The sequence below is a fragment of the Petromyzon marinus genome, chromosome 49 (genome assembly GCF_048934315.1).
Source record: "Petromyzon marinus isolate PM22_M1 ecotype Great Lakes invasive population chromosome 49, UKy_Petmar_22M1.pri1.0, whole genome shotgun sequence".
NCBI classification, from domain to species: domain Eukaryota; kingdom Metazoa; phylum Chordata; class Hyperoartia; order Petromyzontiformes; family Petromyzontidae; genus Petromyzon; species Petromyzon marinus.
Window position 1 is genome coordinate 9,360,729 of NC_133715.1, and position 21,879 is coordinate 9,382,607.

The window sequence follows — 21,879 nt, forward strand, 5'->3', positions numbered from 1 at the left end:
CTACAAGCGGATGAACCCAATGGCCTACTATTTTTAATTATGTTTACAGAGTCTTTTGTGTGTACATATTACAGCCGGCAGTGTTCTTTGTAATGGTCTATAACCAGACCGACCAATTGTGGGAATTTAACCATTGGCTGGATAAACGTCCCCTCGGAGAGATTTGCATTGCCCACTGCACTCTCCTGACACGTAAATAATATATGCTTTGAAAAAAGGTAAGAGGCAGATTCAGAGAGCCCCTTTTAGAGGGTATTTTGGCCAAATCTTCCACGTTGACCAAACGTCTTGAGAAAGGTGGGAGTACTCACAGTTCACCCCACCGCACGTGACCTGCAAATGGACTAACCCATGGTCATACCCATCTATGCTGCTGGGTGGACAGGAGGGTAAATCATATCGAATCGGCGACCTCTGGATTAGCAAGTCCCGGTGTGCTAACCCTTACACTAAGGTAGCATCCCCACATATATACTGTAATACATTGTGTATTATATAGATTTTTTTTTATCAGTTGAACGGCACTTGCCAAACCCTGAGGATGAGATTTTTTGGAATCTGCTTCGAAGAACGATCCACTTGGTTTTCATTCCATTGTACTTAAAAATATATATTTGTTTCAGACACCTATAAATGTATTCTCTGGGCCATAAATCTCTGCTAACAATGGTGTGTGTATACACGTGGGTGGAATCGTGGTGGTGGATATGCTCACCTGAATTATACTATCTATTTCTGCTAATGTCTTGCGAACTAAAGCTGTGGATTAATTAGAAGACGTGTAAATAATAACTGGCAAAATAATAGTATGAACACTACATTTGGGTCTGAACGCTTTTGTCTAGTTAACAGGAAAATGATATGTATGCTATATATATTTGAATGTGTTTCCTGCCTTTAATAATAAGTGTGGACCTATTAATTTAATTCATTAACAAATCCCCAGAATCACTTCCATTGGCATCAAATTATTCACTGAGCATGAAACAAGTGTGGAATGTGGGTGAGCTTCTTTTGTGAACACTGCTTGTTCCATTAAAATCAGGGCCCTCCTGATTAATCAGATGAAGGTGAAGTTGTTTTAATTGTGGAATTCACGACACAAATGAATGCAAAGCACATATCGTGTGTCCTCGGTAGTACGGACTGGGCATTCACTTCCTCTCCACAATCCCCTTCACCGCTTGCTTTCAATGTGCCCCCCCCGACTCTGCTGCAAGAATGATGAAGTGGATTTGTTGGCAGCTTGACTGAAAAAAGCTATGTTATTAATGTAATTAAAAGGCACGAGTGCACTTCTCTCGGAAAAGAGTGTTGCGTTGCAATGATTATCGCAATATTATTTTAGCATGAAGACTTCATTGAGTCTCGTGACAATTTTTCAGATGGGGTCCCATGAGTATCCTCGTTCGGTGGCGTTATTCCTGCGTGTCATCCCAATTGAGCGATTTGCAGGGTCACTTTCAGCGTTCGGATGTTTGGCCAACGCCATTTGCGTCGTATTAATGTTTGAGCTGCGTAAACCGGAAACCAGAGCACCTTAGAGAAACGTGCAGTTCGGGGGGACAGCGTACAAACTGCACATGGAAAGGTGGCCAAGTCGTCAATCGAACCAAGGCGCCCCTACTTGGTGTAAGGCACAGGTGTTACCGCTGCGCCACCCTGCCACCTGTTATGATGACAATGAGTGTTATTATTCAGAAACACTGAGTTAAAAAAAAAACTATTTCTGGACGGCCCTGCATTCGGATTATTGGCCAGTTCCATGAATCAGTGTTCGGCTTTAGGCGCAGGAGTGAATCAGAGGATCTGAAGAGACCCTACTCATGCGAGGGTTAACGCTCCCCTCTGCCATCCCCTGAGCACCTCAGCCTCACACCTACAACAGTTTGAAAGCCCCGAGCGGTCAACCATCTGAGTGATAAAACAGGATCAACCTGCTTAGCTTGCGAGGTCTGCCGAGTTCACATTCATTCATGGTGAATTGGTTGTACGGTTGGAAAAGCGGTTTGGAGCAGCTGGGGATCGTGAGGACAATGAATAAACAAAACGGAACAGATAAGTGTTCCTGACCTCATGACTCACGCGAGTGTTCGAAGGTGTGTGATTATCCATGCGTCGCAACACAATGAGTGGGACAGGAGGTGGATAACCAACGTAAAGCGCACAAAAATTGTTTTGTTTTCGTGTTTTTGAAATAAATTATCTGCCCGTCTCTCCACGTAGAAAACACCAGTTGGCGGCGCTTGCAAAAAGGAAATCAAGCAAAAGCCTAGGGCCCTGAACAACGAGAGGCCCCGGATTCATGAAAACAATAGGGGTGCATCAATTACAATCTCAACATCAAATTATAATGAACATACAAAGCTCATTAACATGAAATCCAATTAAACCTCTCATCTATAGCTCGCCTGCATCTCTCTTCTCTCATATCACTGCATCTCTACTCTCGTCTAATATTTATCTCATTACGCCACATCTTTACGTCTCGTCTATGGTATTCATCTCTTCCTTGATCTCACGAGGATTTTATGAATACAAAATTTGGCACTCCCAAAAATAGTTTAAAACCAGGCAAAATCTCGCGGACCCCAAGTAACTCAAGGTTGGGATGGGGAGGTGGGTTTGTGGGCCCAGATTCATGAAAAAATGATCGGGGGTGCATTCAATATATTAATAAATAAAACGCGCTTAGGCCACCCCCTGTGGGTTCGCATCAACACTGTGCAGCGTGCTTCATTAACAGCCGATGTCCGTGTCTCCTTTTTTTCTCTCTTCTTTCTGCAGAACCTGGAGGAGCAGATAGAGCAGCAGTGGCCAGCAGTGGTAGCCCTTGGCTCAGCGGGCGAGGAGATAAGAAGGCAGTGCTCCCCGGCGGACGCGTGTGTTCTTCGCGAGCGCCTCGCTGAGGTTCAGCGCCGCTGGCAGGAAATCTGCTCAGCGGTCCCTCGCTGCCTCGAACGGTACGAGAACGTCCCGGCGGTCGGAGCTTCCCGCAAGACGGGTCGCATCTCTGATTTATCGACTCCTCGATGAGCGACGCCGTCCCCTGTAGATATCGCGGCGGGTACCGCTTTATTTATTGCGCGCGCGCTTTCGTTCGTAATGGACACGTAAAACAACAACAAAAATAACGCACTGGCTCTCCTATATAGCACGCACACACACGTGGATTTCTATACGTGGCTGTGCGTTTATGTGAAATTACACTCAGTGCTTGCCACAAATGAACCACAATACCGTGTTGATCTCGTTAAGGAGCATAAACCCTTACGAAAACTCTGGTCATCCTTGCAGCAGCAGCTTTTGGTTCGCTATCCTGCGCTTTTGGATGCATTTCTGCAGCTGTCTGGAATGCTCTTCCTTCCGAAATCAGAAAATATTTAGATCTATGCACTTTTAAATTTAGATTTAAAACGAATTTCTTTAGAACTGCTTTTCATGTTTAGTTTGTTGTCCTTCCCCCGCACCTCCGAGTAGCACGGTTGGCTACGTACGGTGCGAAAGAAGCTCAACATGTATATGTAACCTACACAGGGCTGATGGGGCAAGAACTGTTGGCGACCGCCTGTGAAGGCCAGCATGGCTCACGAGGGGTGTGGTGTGGTCAGTAGCATTGCCCAGCTGCCTTATGCTTACCCACAGCACCAGGTTATAATTTTTAGGTCGAGTGAGGCCTACAGAATTCTGGATAATCACCACTTATTTTCGCCATGGCTGGGAATCAAACTCTGGTGCGCTGGCTACTCACCGAAGTTCTCTAACCACTGCGCTATAATGCAGCGCACATGCATCCGATAAAATTTCAATTTTAGGCACTTTCATCATAGCAATACATCCCTTACCTCTGATGGTGTACACAATAGTCTAGTAATTGGCACAAACAAGCATTTTAATTAGCTTTTTTCCATGAGTGCACATTTGTATACATTCGCTTTTCACATGACTGGTTTAATTAGTACACAAATCCTGTTCTGCATTGCCACTATACAGTGCCTTTGTTAAATGTTGTCCGCTTTCAGGGCCTCTCATAAGAGGACAGTAGTCTTAAAAAGGGAAAATAAAATAAGTGAATATGTTGCTCTAAAAAAATATTGTAGGCAAGATTGAGGATGAATGGACTTCATTAACACTCTGTGGAAAGGTTGCCCGCATTGTAGTTTTATTTTCATGTTTCTGTCACTTTAATTTCCTGATAGATTTTCATGAATATATTTATAGTTTCTCTACACTGCCAAGAATTATGACTGAATTAACATGCAAATATAGAAACTAGTGAATCTCTCATGTAGGTGGCTTTCATCAGGGCCGCATTAATGCTCTATTTGTTCTTGCGGTTTTTCCCCACCACGTGATTTTGCACTTTCCTTTCCCCTAACAAAGCGCATTTCTATTATGAGGCTACACTTTTATTCAAGGAGCGGTTGTGCACTCACCAGGGGCGTGAGTAGCGCTTCAGCTCAGGACAAAACCCCGGGCCGTTTCTGTGCCAGATGTTTTACTCAATTAGAGCTCCTAAATGACTCAATTCCTTAAGCCAAATGTTTTCGTGGCAAGTCACATTCATCATCCTTAAATTTAACGGTCGCGCTGCAAAAAAAGCAATGCTCTTTTTTTTTGTTTTAACAAAGCATTGTTTTAGCAGATGAAATAAAACCCCGTGCGTGCTCGCGCTCTCTCGTAGGCAATGCGAACGCACGGATTCACGCAAGCGCATCATTGTGATTATTATAATCATCTAAATTAATCTTTTGGTTAAATTTCGGCTGAAAGAAATCCCACCCAGCTTAGCAGTGAGTGTTTAATTCTAGCAGTCGTTTAGGATGGGACGGTCTGATAATTTACAGAACGTTTCAGAAGATTGCGTTTATGTTATGTCGCACACACGCACACACACATGAACGTACCAGTTTTCCCCATTGTACATTTGCTACGCCGAGCACAGCACTGTGGACCATTTTCACATCGGTGTGGCGTATGAGGGAGTTAGGAATATTGCGCTGATAAGCGCTGATAAGCTGCCACATTCTTGAGATGCCTATCAGGGAGGTGATCGTGCTCGCAGTGGCAAAGGAATTCACTGTCGGGGAATGACGTTGGGGAATAACGTGCTGAATAATCGTTGTCATCGAACGCAACTGATGCAGATATACGCCAAGGGCGAACCAAGAGTCGCCCTTTGCTTTTATTGACAACCAGTGGGCTCCGCTCTGCATTTGTTGAGGGCAAGCAGTATGTTAGCCCATAGTTCCGCGGCAGAGGAGTTCGTCAGAAGGTCATCAGCACAGGTCAGCCTATCGTATGCCTTACACGGAGGCCATTCGCGCCATTGGATTACACACATGAGCGCCCACTAACGAGCACCTTATCGTCGCGCGAAAAGTACACGCCCGACAAACGTGGCTCGTCAGACTTTGGGACCCTCCGTATGTGGCAGACCATCGTTTCCGGTGATGAATTGCGGTCCATTTGTCTCGAGTCAGGTGGGTGTGTTTGGCTTAGGCTGGCAGGGGGACGAGTTTGAATGCGGGCAGCAAATACGGGGAGAGCGCTTTGACGGCGGTGGGAGGCGCCACGGTCGTTTGGGCTCGACCCTGCCACGCAGATTTAGACCCGTCAACAATGCCGCGTGGCGCCGCGTGGCGCTGCCGCGTTTTTGCTCGGGAGCCCTCTGTGGCCCCGTTCTGCCAGCTTCCGCCAGCTTCCGCGAGCCTCCCCCTCCACGGCACGCGTGGCGCACGCTGCGGCGGAAGCGACCGCAAGGCTCGCACCGAACTCAAGGGGTCCAATTATTTTTCTCCCCCCCCCCCCATTGCAAGAAAATCTCGTGGCTGTGCACCCGGGGGCATCATGCGGCGAGGTCACGGAAAGTGTCGCCCCTCGGGGGCGGGGGGGGGGGCGGTGGTGGGGCCCTGGGGGGGGGGGCAGAGCACATGCGTGTCACAGCCTGCTGACGCGCGTATCGCCACAAGTGCCTGCTTGACTCCGCGAGCGCGGGGTCTCGCAGCTGGGGCACAACCACCGCAGGTGTCGCGGGTGTCCGGAGACGCCGACGACAAGTTAAGATACGGCTAAGAGATGCCCGCGAAATGTTGGACAAAAAATTGTGATATTTTTGAGCCCGCGTTTTTTTTTTGTTCTTCCTGCAACAAGGTGACCTGCCGATTTTGCTGACTACAGAACCGTTAAATACACGGCAGCAAAGTCTGTATGTCCACCACCTGGATAGAGTTCTGTCGGCTAAAGTAAGTTCATTTTAACTCCCATAGAGATCTACCAGCATTAAAACACAATGGGTCACTGTGCATCTGTAATAACAACCAATAACGAACGGGAAGCATTTAGTTAAGTAGGACATCCCCACGATCCAAAGTGTGGCTGTATCGCAGCTGCTGCTGCTGCTCTACAGCCATGGTCACCACGGGACCACGGTCACCACGGGACCACGGTCACCACGGGACCACGGTCACCACGGGACCACGGTCACCACGGGACCACGGTCACCACGGGACCACGGTCACCACGGGACCACGGTCACCACGGGACCACGGTCACCACGGGACCACGGTCACCACGGGACCACGGTCACCACGGGACCACGGTCACCACGGGACCACGGTCACCACGTGACCACGGTCACCACGTGACCACGGCCACCACGTGACCACGGTCACCACGTGACCACGGTCACCACGGGACCACGGTCACCACGGGACCACGGTCACCACGTGACCATGGGACCATGGTCACCACGGGACCATGGGACCATGGTCACCACGGGACCATGGGACCATGGTCACCACGGGACCATGGGACCATGGTCACCACGGGACCATGGGACCATGGTCACCACGGGACCACGGTCACCACGGGACCACGGTCACCACTGGACCACGGTCACCACGTGACCATGGGACCACGGTCACCACGGGACCACGGTCACCACGTGACCACGGTCACCACGGGACCACGGTCACCACGGGACCACGGTCACCACGGGACCACGGTCACCACGGGACCACGGTCACCACGGGACCACGGTCACCACGGGACCACGGTCACCACGTGACCACGGTCACCACGTGACCATGGCTGTGGATCGCTCGCAGGTTTATTCTGTCGCGATATTTGTGGTGCAGAGATTTGTGTTTATTTTAGGGTGAGTGAGTGGGGTGGGAAAAAAAGACCTTGTGCTGCTTTCCTCAGCCGTGTTAGCATCACGGCCGGGCATGTTAAATGCAAGCCCTACGTGCCAGGGTTAGGCTTGTGGAAATTAAGTAGGAAAACGCACAGTACCGACGGAGGAGAAGGAGGAGGCTTGTGTTCCCTAGCGATCAGTGTGCGTTGATCTTGTGTCAAGGTTTCAAAACATCTCAGCAACTACACGGCTTATTCAACAGCCTAATTTTGGAGAATATAAGTAACAACATACATAAGCAAGCTATGTGCCTCATATCTGCCCCTCCACGTAAAAAAATGAAGTAATCATTAGACATCCCATCAGTTGCAGAGCCTTCCGGGAGTGGATAACTTCAGCAATTTTGCCTCATCACAAGCAAATATTGGACCAAAAAGTCAGCAGAGTCAGCCCTGCATGAACCAATGATGGTGAACTGCCAGATGTTAGTGGCAAAGGACCCCCACTCCTTGTTATATAGGGGTCCTCATTCATATAATTAATAAAACATTTTTAAATATATCTTATGCAGAGGGACATATATGGCAAGTAGGTGTATAGTCTGCTTATATATAGTTTATCATCCACTACATTCGGTACGCTGCAAGAGCGAACACTGGAGTTAGAACACATTTGTCAATTTAGGTAAACAGTCCCATTGCATTTGAAGAGTTAGACATTCGCTTTCAAACTTTTGGGCCCCAATTGTAGATCTACAATGATGGAATGACCATTTTGTTCTTTCGCGAACGTTACCTGTGGCAAGATGCCCCCTTGTGAGATGTTCCTCTGCCTGAACACCTGCCTGTACGGTAACATACGGATAATGATGGTTGTCACATTTACATAGAGTATGGACAAATATATACGGTAATGTCACGTTTAAGTAAACAAAAAATGGTGACGTTTATTAGCGGTATTTGCGATTATTTTTCAATGGATGAAATTAAACAAAGCGCATAATATTATTATTAGTTTCCCCTTGCTTCACCATACTGGCCTATCGGTGTAAGAGGCAGGACAGTTCAGCTATCACTTACCATGATGTTAGCCGGGGCTTGGAATCGAACTCGGGTCACCAAGTTCATGGCGCAGTGCGTCGTGGGGCAGTGCGTAGACCAGTGCTGCCACTTCTCCCCCACACCTCCTGTGTGTGTGTGCGTGTTTACGTAGTAGTTTTAAAGGTTGAATTACTCGCGCAGTATATACAATCCCGGTGAGCGCACCGTCCACATTTTAGTTGTCCCGATAAAAAGGCGCGAGTAAATAAAGCATTTTGTCACCGAAAAATAAAGTATTTCATTACCCGGTGCAGGAATTGAGTCATTTAACATGTATGCAGAGCCCTGGTAAGGGCCGATTATCTAGAGCCGCAGCTCAAAGATTGCCCCGCAAATCTCTGCCGCAATCGTGGCTCCACGTGCCCTCGCGGCACGGGGGAGGAGGCTGCATGGAATGGAATGAGAAGGCACGCCGCAACGACGGTGCGACTCTGTCCGTCCGTACGGCTAAACTGACTCTGGCGTATCGCCATGGGTGTGTTGGTGGTGGGAAGGCAGCACACCTCGGCGGGGGGGGGGGGGGGAGGACCTTCCGCCTATCTAATGATTCATTTAAGCCATTTATATATAATTCTATATATTTTTTTCCTCGGACGGTTATTTATTTTGACATGGTCACGAACAACCAAAAAAAGAATCGGAAAAAATACCAGAAGAATGCGCCAAGAAGCGTGGAGAGACTGCATGCCTCGAATTAGATTGAGAGACAAGAGAGACAGAAGAACACGTTGATGGGAGAAACAAGTGCGGGTTAATGTCATCATTCCAACTGTTCATAAATGCAAGTGGGCCCGGGCAGAATGCATTGCTAAAACGAGGTGTGGTGGTCGATGGTCTGGAATAATGACGGGGTCAATGTGTCATGGAGGAAGCCGTGTGCAGGTACTGAGTGGATCGGTGCATTGCTGCATTGCAGGAGGTGACGGCAGCTTGCGAGGCATTCATCCGGCAGTGCGTTGACCGTGGTTGATGATGGTAAACACTGCAGGGTGGGGGGGGGACTACTACATTGGTAGTGATGGAGAAGGCAGGTCAAAGTTAATCTTTGTTCAAATAAGCACAGTGGCAGTGCTCATCTCCGTTCGTGGCCATGAGATAAGAGTAGAGAGTCCACCATCCGCTGGTGCAGAAGTGCAAGCCGATCATACCGAGGGGCAAAGAAGGGTCGTGACAGGAGAGTGAGATGGTGCTTTGTAGCCTGGTTGGCATCTGCAAAATGTGTAGGGGCTGATCGTAGTGGACAACATAGCTGACTGGCCTCCCTCTAAAAAAAAATAACTTTTTCACTCAGGAGTATCATAAGCAGCATATATATACGTCCTGAATAATATAATGGATTAATATATTATACATTTGTGAAGAATTGTCTATTTGCCTGTGCATTATTTGGCCGCGCTTCCAGTATTTCACGGGCCCTTTGTGAGCATCAGGCTGTGGTGACGGAGGTTAGACTACACTCATTCATGGTCGTTAGCTGTCAGTCTGAGAGATGTAACTTGAGATTAAGAGACGTAAGTGAGCCGTTTGAACGCCGTCCCTCCTCCCACTGCGAGAAATAATGGCGTTGTTACTCAGAATGGCTCTGCTTAATTTCCGTTGCGATGGAGCAAGTGCTGTTAGCGAGCACCTATTAAGGCTGGAACGGTGCATCAGGCGTTGGTGTGCTGGCCACCGCTGTCTCCCCAGTACGTGAATTCCACTAGGCCACCGGGGTAGAGTTTGCAATTGGGATCTACGGATGAAATTCGCCCTGCAAATTTAATTCGTTATGATTATATGATATACCGAAAAGTAACCACACACATGTCTACCGCCGATTAAAATATATGGTCTTTCCCGGTTACGTAAGAATATCCAGCACTTAACATGCGAGTGTTTTTGAGTCTGCTGTACACATTGTGACAAAATGTTTGTGCTCGAGGTTGTTTGTGAGCAGACAAAATGTGGGTTGGGTGATGTGCGCGAGGCTTTCTTTGATGAGTGGTGCGTTGGAATTCTGTGGCTGATCCTAGCAGCTGATTGTTAGAAAGAAGAAACAGCAATTGAGTCATCTTAGCTCACAAACTATTTCCACTGCTGTAATAAAAAATACCAAAATTGGCAGTCTGATCTAGCAACTGAGCATGATGTTGTTTCTTGAATGCACTGGTAAATGCATTTTGATTCAACACGATTTTTCCACGTGTATCGCGTACGTGCCTTTTGTGCGTCTGCTCCATTTTTACATTGAAATTATTTGGGCAAAAATAATAGTTATATACTTCTTATAATTGCTTTTGATTCAGCATATTTTTTTGGCAATTTGTGGGTTTTAAGAAGGGTTAATTGTGATGATCATAATCACTGGCGTTCTACGACACTTTCATATTGCGGCTTTCTCGAGACACTTAATCCCCAGGGCTTAATTTCACACTGAATATTTACCGGATCCGCTGGCAGACTGGAGTAGGTGCGTGACCAGCAGCCACACAGCTATAGCGAGATGCATACTGGATGTGGTGTGCCGGGTGGGAAGTATGTATCTTGGTCACCAACCCGGGGTCGCCGACCCAGACAAATTGCATAGCGATCCGGGTCACTGACCTGGATAAATTCAATCGGCAATGAAGCAATGGCTTAGGTCGCTTTGCTATGCAAAAGTGGAGACTTGAAGCGTTTCTGTGTCCACAATGCTTGTCCTGACATCATACTTCATCTTAAATTTGTGCTATGGATAAATATACCAGTGAGGTGTTTTTTTGCTCGTTGTTTTTAGGGGTTACGTGTGCGTGCGTTTCATAGGGTGTGATGGCGCTGTTAAAGCTCTATTACATAGACACCTAGCCGGCTAACAAAAAAAAAGAATCCTTTTATTTCTTCATTTATTGCATTTTTTGGGGGAGATGTTAGTCGCAGCCTCAGCTCATAAAAGTGTCAGGAACCGTTTGTGTAAGAGCGCCGTCACAATTCACAAGCGAGGGACAGCTTAATGACGCGTGTAATTCCACGGTGCATGAGTACAGTGGAGTGCGTGCCACAGACAACGTGCTGGTCTGGGTTTTAGTATACCATTGTATATTAAATGACCAAATCCTCTCTATCTGTCAGCGTGCAGATGTCGTCCTGTATTTACTGCCGCGTTACAAGCTCCTCTTGCTTGCAGATACTCTCTGCTTCCCACGCATTTTCAATTTCCTTTTTCACATATTTTTCACCCCCCCCCGCAACCGTATTTTCACCCCCACACCCAACAACATCCTTCCCCCCCCCCCAACACCTCCTCACCTGCTCCCACTCATGCTTCTGGAACTCAACACTGCTCACAAGCCTCCCCCCCAGCCATATCCACATTTTCCATTTCTTTCTCCCGATCCCTGCAGCCCTCTCGCAGGTCACTTAAAACTCACCTCCACCGTTGCTGATTCCATGCAGAATTCAGAAACAGAAATGCATGAGCTTCTTTTTTTTTACACAAAGACAAAGATCTCCCGTATAGCCTTTCAACAGACCTTCGGGGCAAGATTCTGTCAGCGAGCAGCACCCACGAAGGCCGGCACGGCACACGAGGGGGTGGGTGGTCAGCACCACGCCCGGCCGCCTTTGTCTCCCCAGTGGTGATATTTACTACACACCACACCAGGTACTCATCAGCCAGTGAGTCGACCGAGGGGAGGCCCAGGACCGATTCAGATAATCGTCACTGCTGTTGGCCATGAGCCGCAATTGAACTCAAGTTGCTGGGTTCGTAGTGCAGCGTAGCGCTAACAGTTGCAATACCGCTCCCCGCACACACACACACAAGTGCACGGCAGAGGTGCTCCCACACATGTCAGCTTATATATATTTTATATACCTCTGCCGACTTACGCGTAGCAATTAATTTATTTATTGCGCGCAGGATATCAAACCGAGCGAGAGCCGCACGTTGTCACTTTGAAATTAAATGTACGGAGGTAGCGTTTGCCAAAAGGCTCGCTTGCTTAGTCGGCCACAGTAAGTGCTTCATATTGCACGCCTCCCTACAACTGCGGCGACAGATGTCATTGTGCGACTTCAGTTGTTGTCCTGTGTAATGCGTTGATTGCGCTTGCGCGTGCCCGGTCCGCGTCCGCGTCCGGGGAAGCGCGCAGTAGATTACGTTTAATGCACGCGTTCAATTTAAAAATACCGTTAACGTCTATTCATCAGCGTAGCGCCTTGCCCCGTAGCACTCGCCTTTATGAATGCAATTTGTAGACGCTAACCGTTGGGTGGACATGTCGTTATGCGCGCACAGCTGTTCTCTCTTGCGTGTCAAGCTGCCCGCTGCTTATTGTACATCATGTGAACAATCCCCACTGACAGGCAGAGACACTGTTTGATGAGGTAAAGATTATCAGATGAATACATTTAACCCGGGTCACTTAATGGACGCCGTTTTGCTATGTCGTTCAAACGGAGGTCAGCTGTCACCGTGGTGCATTGCAGGAGATTAATAGCAATATCAACTTGGCCGTTTCTTAAGCAAAAGGCTGTGCACCATAAATCACACGTTCCTCATTACACTTCTTTGTCTCGTTGCGGGCCATTGATGAGTAAACTTGCATTGCGATGATGTTGCTGTTCATTTGTCACTCGGAATATAGGTTTTCTGCAGTGCGCTGCCGATCGTATATTCGTTGCCTATTATTTTTTTTATTCTTCCCTCCTCCGTACCTTGAATCACTCTCCAACATTGGATCCGCTCCAGCGCGTTCTGTGAAGTCCCAAAAGTCGACTGTACTGTTCACATCACATTGTGACACGGCGATATATACACATATTACCCTCCTTGATCATTGCATCCCAAACCTGCCACTCCCCTGCTGAGCAGCGTCTTTTGCGATTCCGTCATCATAACCTTGATTATACTTCTTTTTGCCCATTAACTAAGAGTAGCCTGCCCCAGCTTGGATTGAGCCGCCAGCAGATTAATCCGTGCGCAAAAGAAATTACATTTAGATGGTGGTAACAGATGAGGTTCAATCTTGTTTTTGGAAAATACGTTGGAATTGTGGAATTGTTTTTTTTTTGCCGCCGGTTTCCTCCATGGTGCAATGGTTAGCTGACCGGGCTTGCAACGCAAGAGGTCGCCAGCGTGATTTGATTTCCCGGCGTGGCAGTTGAAACAGCAGGTGAAGCAAGCTTCTTAAACTTAACCCCCCCCGCGTCTGTCCACCCAGCAGTGTAAGTGGGTGCACCACCAGTGTAGTCGATCGGCAAATCACAAGCGGTGGGATAAACTGTGCGTGCTCACACCTCTCTCAAGTTGGCCGGCCAGTACTGAAGAGTTAAACCAATTATACCACTTCGTAGCGTTTTCGGGATTTTATCTGAAGTGTACGCTCTTCTGCAAGCAGCGGCGTGAGCAAGTAATTGCAGGGCCTGCGCCTTTTACCTTATTTTTTTATTTGTTGGTGTTTGTTATCCGCAGCCATTGTGGCGTTGAACTACGAGGGCCGGTTTATTCTTTAAGCGACCCAACTGCCCGAGGCGTCTCAAGCCCGTCACGTTGCGAGTGAGCCGTTGCAGCATCCCGGCTGCCGTAATTAATTTTGACACAGTTCAAAACACCAGTCGCTGGGGCCTAAAATATTATAATGAAGTCAAATGTCACACGGTAATGTGAAGCAGCAAGGCGCAGGTACGAGAGCAAAGGGGGGCGGGGGGGGGGAATTAAGCCTTCAGAAATGTCATGAAATAAATACCGTGCACATTTACAGATCTCAATCCAGGAGTTAACTTGGGGGGGTTGGCGAGTAATAAATCTGGCATTAATAATACAAAAAACGTAAATTGATCCAAGTTGGCCCAGTGCTCATTGGCTTTTGGCTCTAGAGATGAGGGATCAGCCAAATGAAGCCCGGCTCAAAGTCACTGGCAAGCACTCCTGGAAATGATGTCAAACAGACACACACCGTCGACTTGTGCTTGTCTGCTGCTGGGACGAGAAGTCGCGGGTTCCCTTCACGGTGTCTGCCAGGGTGGGTGAATGCGTGCAAAACATGGCAGGCAAACTTGTGGAATTACCCACATCATATTGCGGAATCGCCCCTGCGTGACTGCTCACCGTGATTAAAGCCCGCCTTGTCTCTTGTGGGCGCATTCTGTCTGTCGACCGCTTCAAAGGCAGCGTTTACTTAACCTGCGATTTATGGACTTATTTTTGCGAGGAAGTGCTGAGAATGAGGTTCCTGCCGTGGTGTAATGCTTAGCTCGCTGGACTTGCAATCCAGGGGTCACTGATTCGATCTTCCTTGTGGCAGTTGAAACACAGAGCAGACTTCTCCAATCCACCCGTCTATGCCCACTCAGCAGTGTAAATGGTCAAAACCACAGTTGGTTGATTAGCAGGTCGCCTGTGGTGGGATACAATTTGGGTACTCCCTCCTCTTTCAAGATGTTTGGCCAGTGTGGAAGAGTAGGTCAATGTGCCCTTAAGAGGGTCTCTCCGGAGCCTCCTCTCATGGAGGTCGAGCACGGAATTGCAGAGCTTGCGCCTCGATCGTTACTGCGGGTCATGAGAAATGTCTGTTGTACAAACTGAAATGTTGTGGGCTGGAAAATGTTCTTCCCGTAACAAACAATCATTGCGGAACAATGGGTGCACAATTGTTCCATGTTTCTGGGTCAAAGTGAGTGAAAGCAAGGTAAGCAATTGGGTTGCTTTATATTTGTTGAGCTTCATTTCACCACTTGAACGCTGTTGTTGTTTTTGTTGTTGTACTCGTTCAATACTTCCAACTTAAGTCGCATATCGGTGAGGGCTTTGAAAAAGCAAAACTTTGAAGAAGAAGAAGAAGATGATGCACTTTTTGTGTAACTGATGGACACATTTAACACTGTCAGAAATCTTCTGTATTATGTATATGGAATATAAATATTGGTGGCTCTGCTCAACGCTTATCATAATCTTACTTTTGTTAACTTTTTTCACATTTGCAATGCTATTAAAAAAAAATCTAGATATGTGGTGTTTGTAACAAAACGTAAACAATCGCATTGGAGGTGCAATTATTCCAAACAATTTTATCAATATGTTTCGTGTTACACAATATATATTTCGTATGACAATAATCACAATGCTGATACAGGTAAGCAGTGTTTTTGGAAATGCACCCATACCTACTGGACATCTTTGAAAAAAGAGCTTCATAGCTCATCAGATTTCTCCAGGACAAATAAAGATTCTGATATATATTGCACGACACCGAAGCATCATTGACGAAATATAAATACTCACCAAAATAACTTAATTGTTTTGAAATTTAGCGAGGCGGCACACGTACGGCGGAATGCGTTGGGCGACGACACGTTGCGGACGTCGCAAGATGCCCGCGGGATGCGCCGAGAAAGTGTGGCGCTTGGCCGCTGTGTTTAGCTCCGAGCGAACGCTTGTGAATGGATGTGACAGTAGCAAGAGAAATGATAGCGCTGGTAAATGTCGCGCGGTAATAACATAATCTCACTCGCCGCGGCTGGGGAGGTTTGTTCCGGATCGCCGCTCGATCCTGCCAGCGCGGAAATATAAACGGGGTTTTCGTGCCGCGGGCCTTTTGTGCGGTCTCGTCCGCGGCGGCCATGCTTACAGATTACAGCTCCGCCCCAGATTTTACCCACGCTTTCACGTGGTCGGCAAAAATAAATAAGGACCCCCAAGACGTCGTGAGCATTTCTTTCGCCGTGAGAGAACGCAGCGTCGTTATCGCAGTTTGCCACCGAGCTGTTTTCGCGTTGCTCAAGTGAGATGGATACAAGAGGCTTTCCGTTGCATTGCCATCCCACCGCTGCGCAATTGCCGGTACAGCAGCCTTAATTTTACGCAAAGCACATGCGCTTAGTGTTGTGTGTGTAGCGCCGATCTTCAGAGAGCTTATTATTGGTCTGTTGTGAGATTAGCTTGAATAATTAGCAACATGTAGTGGCTTGTAGAAGGATTAAGTGTCTCGGTGAGAGAGCTCGCGGGGAGCAACACAAAGTTTTCATTGCTCTCCTACGATGGAGGCGACGCTCTTATAAGTGACGCTACCTGACGAGGACGTGGAGTTGAACAATCATGCTGCCTGTGCATACGATGCACGCGGTTTCACCTGCGGTTATGCGTGTGCGCATTTTAACGCGCGGGATCCTGCCATGGTGCCACGGTTTAGCAGCGCGCTTGGCTTGCGATCGAGAATTCGCCGGTTCAATTAGATCTACCGACGGTGGCGGCAGGTGAAATAACGGTGCAAGTTTGTTAAATGCTCCCGCCTCTGTCCCCATCGGCAGCGTAAATGTGTTCGGCATGGTTAGGCGATCGGCAGGTTTCACGGGCAGTGTGGTAAAAGTGCGGGTACTCCCACCTCTTCGAAGATGCCTTGGCCAGCATGGAAGAGTAGGGCCAACATACCCTCTTGAGGGGGCATCTCTAGAGCTGCATTTCGTGGAGACCATTCAGGCAGTAGTGGCGTGAACAATGGATTACAGGCCTGCACCTTTACCTTTGCTACAATGACAGACCGCCATCAAATCTGAAACGCCACTCTTGTCGACCTCCCACATTAATTCGTTCCTTCGCATGGCACGTAGAAAGGTGTGACTGAGAATTGTAGGGCTGCGCCCTTACCTTTTATTGTTAATATGTACACTGTATGCATGTGGAGGGTATTTTTCTGCCTGTGTCTTCCCCCCCCCCCCTTCATTCTTCGTGTTAATCTCTTAATGCATTCGTGGCACGCCTGTCTGCTGGGTGCAGGTTTGAGGAGGGGACATCTCTGCAAGCGTCTCTGCGTGAGAGGATTGAAAGCCTCTCCCGCTGGCTGGACGAAGCCCAGAGAATTGTGGGTATTCAGCCGGACCCAGACAACGAGATCCAAATCCAGGAAACCCTGGATAAGGTCAAGGTACCACACACACTCTCATTTCACGCTCTGCTAAAATATAAATTGTTGAGACCCCAACGCGCTGACCCATATATCATAGAATACACAGTGTTTCAATGTACAGATATGTAAATTTATTAATTTACAAATCTGTAAGAGGTCATTGGCTTTGTCGTGCGACAGTGACGTTGATAGATTTTTGTGCCGTTTGAATTTCTTATTGGAAGTGAAATTTCCAAGTGAAAAAAAATTGGACGTTAACCCCCCTGCGCCCCCTCCTTGCCCCCCCCATGCCCCCCCATGCCCCGCCCCCGCCTGTCTCCTTGCCACGTTACATGTCAGTGTTCTAAATGCGCGTGCTCTCGTCAACGCACACTTGGTTCTGGGGCTTTACTTATGAATGGTGCTCTTGGCACAGATGATGGTGAAAAATAATTAAAACGGTAAATGTTTCTTTCTAACAAAAAAAAGAAATCTACGTGAAAAAATTGCATTTTAAAAGCTTCATTCTCTTTGAATCTCCAATTCAAGGGACCTTTTGTAAATATTTATAAATGTACGGTGTCTAAAAGCATGTAGAGATTCATGCTAGGAATTACATTGGGAGACAGAAAGAGGAACACACATGACACTCAAAGTGCTTGCCACAAATGAACTACAATACCTTGCTGATCTCGTCAAGAAGCAGAAGCCATCGAACAAAGACGGTCACCGCACGCTTTCAGATGCGCTGCTTTTGGCCGTCTGGAACGCTCTTCCTTCCGATATTAGGAAACCACTGGAGCTATGCAAATTCAAATCTAGATTGAAAGCTTATTTCTTTTGAGCAGTTTTTAGCTTTTATTTTCTTATCCTGCCCCCGCACCTCCGATTGCCACAGTTGGCCACCTACGGTTGCGAAAGAAGTTCAACATACATACATTCATACACAGATGAAGACTCTACATATGATAATGACATCATCCGACCTGGCAAGAAAAATAAGTGGGCTTGGGCAGGACGTCTCGCTGTAAGGGGGGAAGGCGGTAATGGCCGATGGTCATGAATAGTAACAAAGTGGCAGCTAAAGAATGAAAGTGGTTCACGTGCAGGTGCTGGGCGGCTTGGTGGGGGGAGGTCCTAATTCTGCAGTGGATTGACCATGGCTAATGATGATGATGATGGTGGTGGTTAATAAGAAGCAACTCTTTACTCTAAACTTACCATTGACCCAAACAAAAACAAAACCGTAGCAATGAGTTAATTATGAGTTGATGTGTCTTTCTAATGACTTTGGAAGCCATGCACGGTCGGGTGCCAGCAAATCCTAAATTAAACAAGCGGATAAGTCAGTGCAGCACTTGTGCTAAGTTTACAGGCGCATTTTTATCCAGCGGTGATTGACTGCTTAAGAGGCCGTTAACAATTCATGTTGCCACAAGCAAAACAAAGACATGCAGGCCGCAGTGTCCCATAAATATTTGACGGGGTGACGGGGCCACTTTTACTGCCCCTGCCCATAAACCCTCTGACTAAAAGCTGCCGTCTAAGAGCAGGAGTGAGCCATGCTAGGCAAGCGCCACACACAGTACTCCCTACCCAGCATTATGCAGGTGATGAGGTTTCCCTATGATGATTAAATGCTCGTCAAAAGCGATGTTTGGGAGTGCCAGTGAGTAGGTGCGACTGAAGTTAAAGCCCAGGCTTAAGGCCTTCCGCTGCGTATGACTCTCACCTTGCAAAGTGTTTGAACTGGGATCATACTTTGAAGACATAAATACAATCCAGCGGATATTTTGTTAACGAAATTAGTGGCTATAATATTCGTCGATGGATTGTTGCCGGTAAATTTTTTTTTACTATCATCAATGATGACTGGCCGATGAACAACGGCTGACAACGGGAACTAAATTAATGAGTCTGAATGAAGGTGCGTGATGTAAAAACACATCCATAGGTTTTATGCGTTTATTAATTGGCTGGAACATGGCAGTACCTTTGCTGATGGTCCTTTTCTGGTATATAGCCAATACAGAGGGCTGTATCTTTTACACCAGTAGCGATGCCTCGCCGTACAAATTAATGCGTGACGAACGAGCAATTGTAAATCAGATTACGTGTGAACACTGGTGAACTCTCACCACAGCATAAGTATGAGTTTAACATTGAGACTTGTTGTGAATAAGTATTTGCCCTGCAAGCATTTGCTACCCTCCCCCGTTCTCAAGTCAACGAGTTGCCATGATTCAGGTCTGATAATTTGATTCAAAGAATCAATTAATTTTTGTAACATCGTGACCCCTGCAGCCACTAGAGGCACTACATTTGACCACATTGTAAAAACTGAATCAACTTTCACAATGTGGTGCATTGTAGCATCTAGCGGTGGCAGGGTTCACAAGAACGAATTGAACAGCAAGTTATTTTAACAATATTAATATTCAGCCCTCTGTCAAATCCACTGACGGATTAAAGGCTGGCCACGTTGCGTCGACCGTGTGGGTTGTTCGACCACACTTCTCCACGGTGGCTCAATGTGAATTGGTGAAGGGAGGGGGGGCGCGAGGCGAAGGACTGGTTCAGATATCCATCGCCACTTTTTGTCCGCTATCTCGGGGAATCGAACTCGGGTCGCCACATTCCACGGCGCAGTTCACTCACCCACTGTGCCACCACTCCTACCCATACAACAGCAGCATACATGAATCTAAAATCATCGATTCTAGCAGCACACGCGATTCCATACATGTATCTCGAGCGAAACAATCAGTTTTAATTGCTCAATCAATGCTTCATTACACCCCCAATGCATGTGTTTGCCCTCATGTCTTGTCTGCAAACACATTGCACATTGAGAAAGATGGTACGCGCTTTTGCTGATCGCGTAACACAAAGCCTCATTAAATTTCCATGCTGAACATATGTTAAATAGACGCCAATTAATATAACACCCATTTGCATTACTTTACTGAAATTATCAAGCAAATAAATGAATCCCCAGAATATTGGAGTAAAGTTCGATAATACTTGAGAATATGAGACACTAATTGTAAACAACGATGCAACAATGCAATACAATGCAATAACTAATAGATGTGTAACAGTGCACCTGGCGAGGTAATTGCCCAGCTTAGATATTCACTCGATGTCATTTAACATCAGTACATCATTGTTGCTGGATAATATCAGGTAGTAACCGAGTTCATGCTTACATATTTGATCGGTATCTTTTTTCCCCCCACTTAATTCCAACTTATTTTGGGGTCTTATCATGAGATAAATAATCGATTAGAAAATTATGCTTAGCAGTGCACACCATGTCTTTGAGACATCTTTCGCGGGACTTCTCCAGAAAAGCCTTTCATCGGCCTATTGTTCCATCACGCGTTCCGCTGCGAGATTATTGCGTGACAGTCGAGCCGATAGTTTTTTTTCATTCCCAAAGCTAAAATTTAGACAGTGTGAGAATCATTGATAAGATTTTACGGTTTATATTTGTCTTATATAAATTCTTCTTAAACGTATATCGTACATCCTTCAATATATGTCATTGTTGTTATAGCAATAGCTCAAGAAATATCCAAGACTGTGCTCTCCGGTTGCCTGGGTGCAAAGTGAGTGCTGTCCTTGCCCAATACAAGCTCAGCTAACTAAAAAAAACCAATAATTTAAAAATCCAATTTAATGATGTTTTTCTTTGTGTGCAGTCATTAGTGGCCGGTCTTCACCGTCAACCTGCTACGCATGATAACCTGGTTATTAAGTTTGGGTTCCTGAAACCTCAAACTTATATTCGAACCCAGGATGTCGGCCACACTGGGCTCATTGCTCTGATCCCCTGAGTGACCCCCCTGCTGCCTCACATTTTGAACTCTAATACTTAACCAGTATGGTGATAGTACGCTTAACTCCAACGTAATTCTCACCCATCGAATTTGTTCAATCTGATGGAGTCAACTTGTCGTGCATAGGTTTATCAGGGAAATTAATTTTCCCAGCATACATTGTACAGGTGTGATATGTTGCAATAAACACCTTTAAAATAATATAACTATCATAATAGGGCCCAACAACTCTTGTAACATTTGCGAACTTGAATACCGCTTCTTACATGATGCGGATTTCAGCTATGTCCACAATTGTGCAAAGGTTATTTTGTAAGCACAAGGAGAGGAGTGACATTGCATGACCTTTATTTATGGGGTCTGGCATCTGACACATTTTGTGGGTTCACACGACTGGGGTTTTGTATGCTCATTGGCATTTGGTTGTGTCGTATGGCGTTACCGGGACTGAGTTATTTTCTCTCCTGGGAAGCTGTCTGGCTTTCATCTAAAGGCCGTTCAGTGGAGCCAGCTGTTATTAAAACAACTGTCATTGCATTGCGATCAATGAACTCCTGTATTGATTTTGACCAACTGAGCTTGTTGCACATTTCCACATAATGCTGGGAAGTGAGAGAGATACTTCATAACTTATCGTATCGCCACTCAACAAGTAGCCTTCCTTGTGTTGTGGCCGAAACGTCGTGAGAATTTTATTGTTATTATTATTTTTATTATTTTATCTCCATTCTACGTGACTTTACCGAAAGAACCCAGAAGATGAATCCCTGTAGTCGCGAAAGCTTTAAATCGAAATTTTCGCTTCAGATTTTTACCCAAGTGTTGGAAAAAACAAGGTTAGCATATTTGGCCCCTCTCAAAGAGAACTATATATTGCTCTCCAACAATTTTAATGCCCTCCTGGAATAATGCTAAAATGACATCACTTGATATTTCTCAGTGGATGAAGAAGTGAGCGA

The 21,879-nt window shown here is 46.6% G+C and overlaps 1 protein-coding gene across 7 annotated transcripts in view; it reads left to right on the top strand.

The window, feature by feature from the left end:
• The window catches only part of LOC116953045 (dystrophin), a 662,108-nt gene that overhangs the window by 451,460 nt on the left and 188,769 nt on the right, over positions 1 to 21,879 (top strand). For all 7 annotated transcript variants that reach the window (XM_032972888.2, XM_032972885.2, XM_032972886.2 and 4 more), the window contains 2 exons: positions 2,788 to 2,963; positions 16,970 to 17,117. In XM_032972888.2, coding sequence (XP_032828779.1) covers positions 2,788 to 2,963; positions 16,970 to 17,117 — 324 coding nt within the window. The remainder of the gene's footprint in view (positions 1 to 2,787; positions 2,964 to 16,969; positions 17,118 to 21,879) is intronic.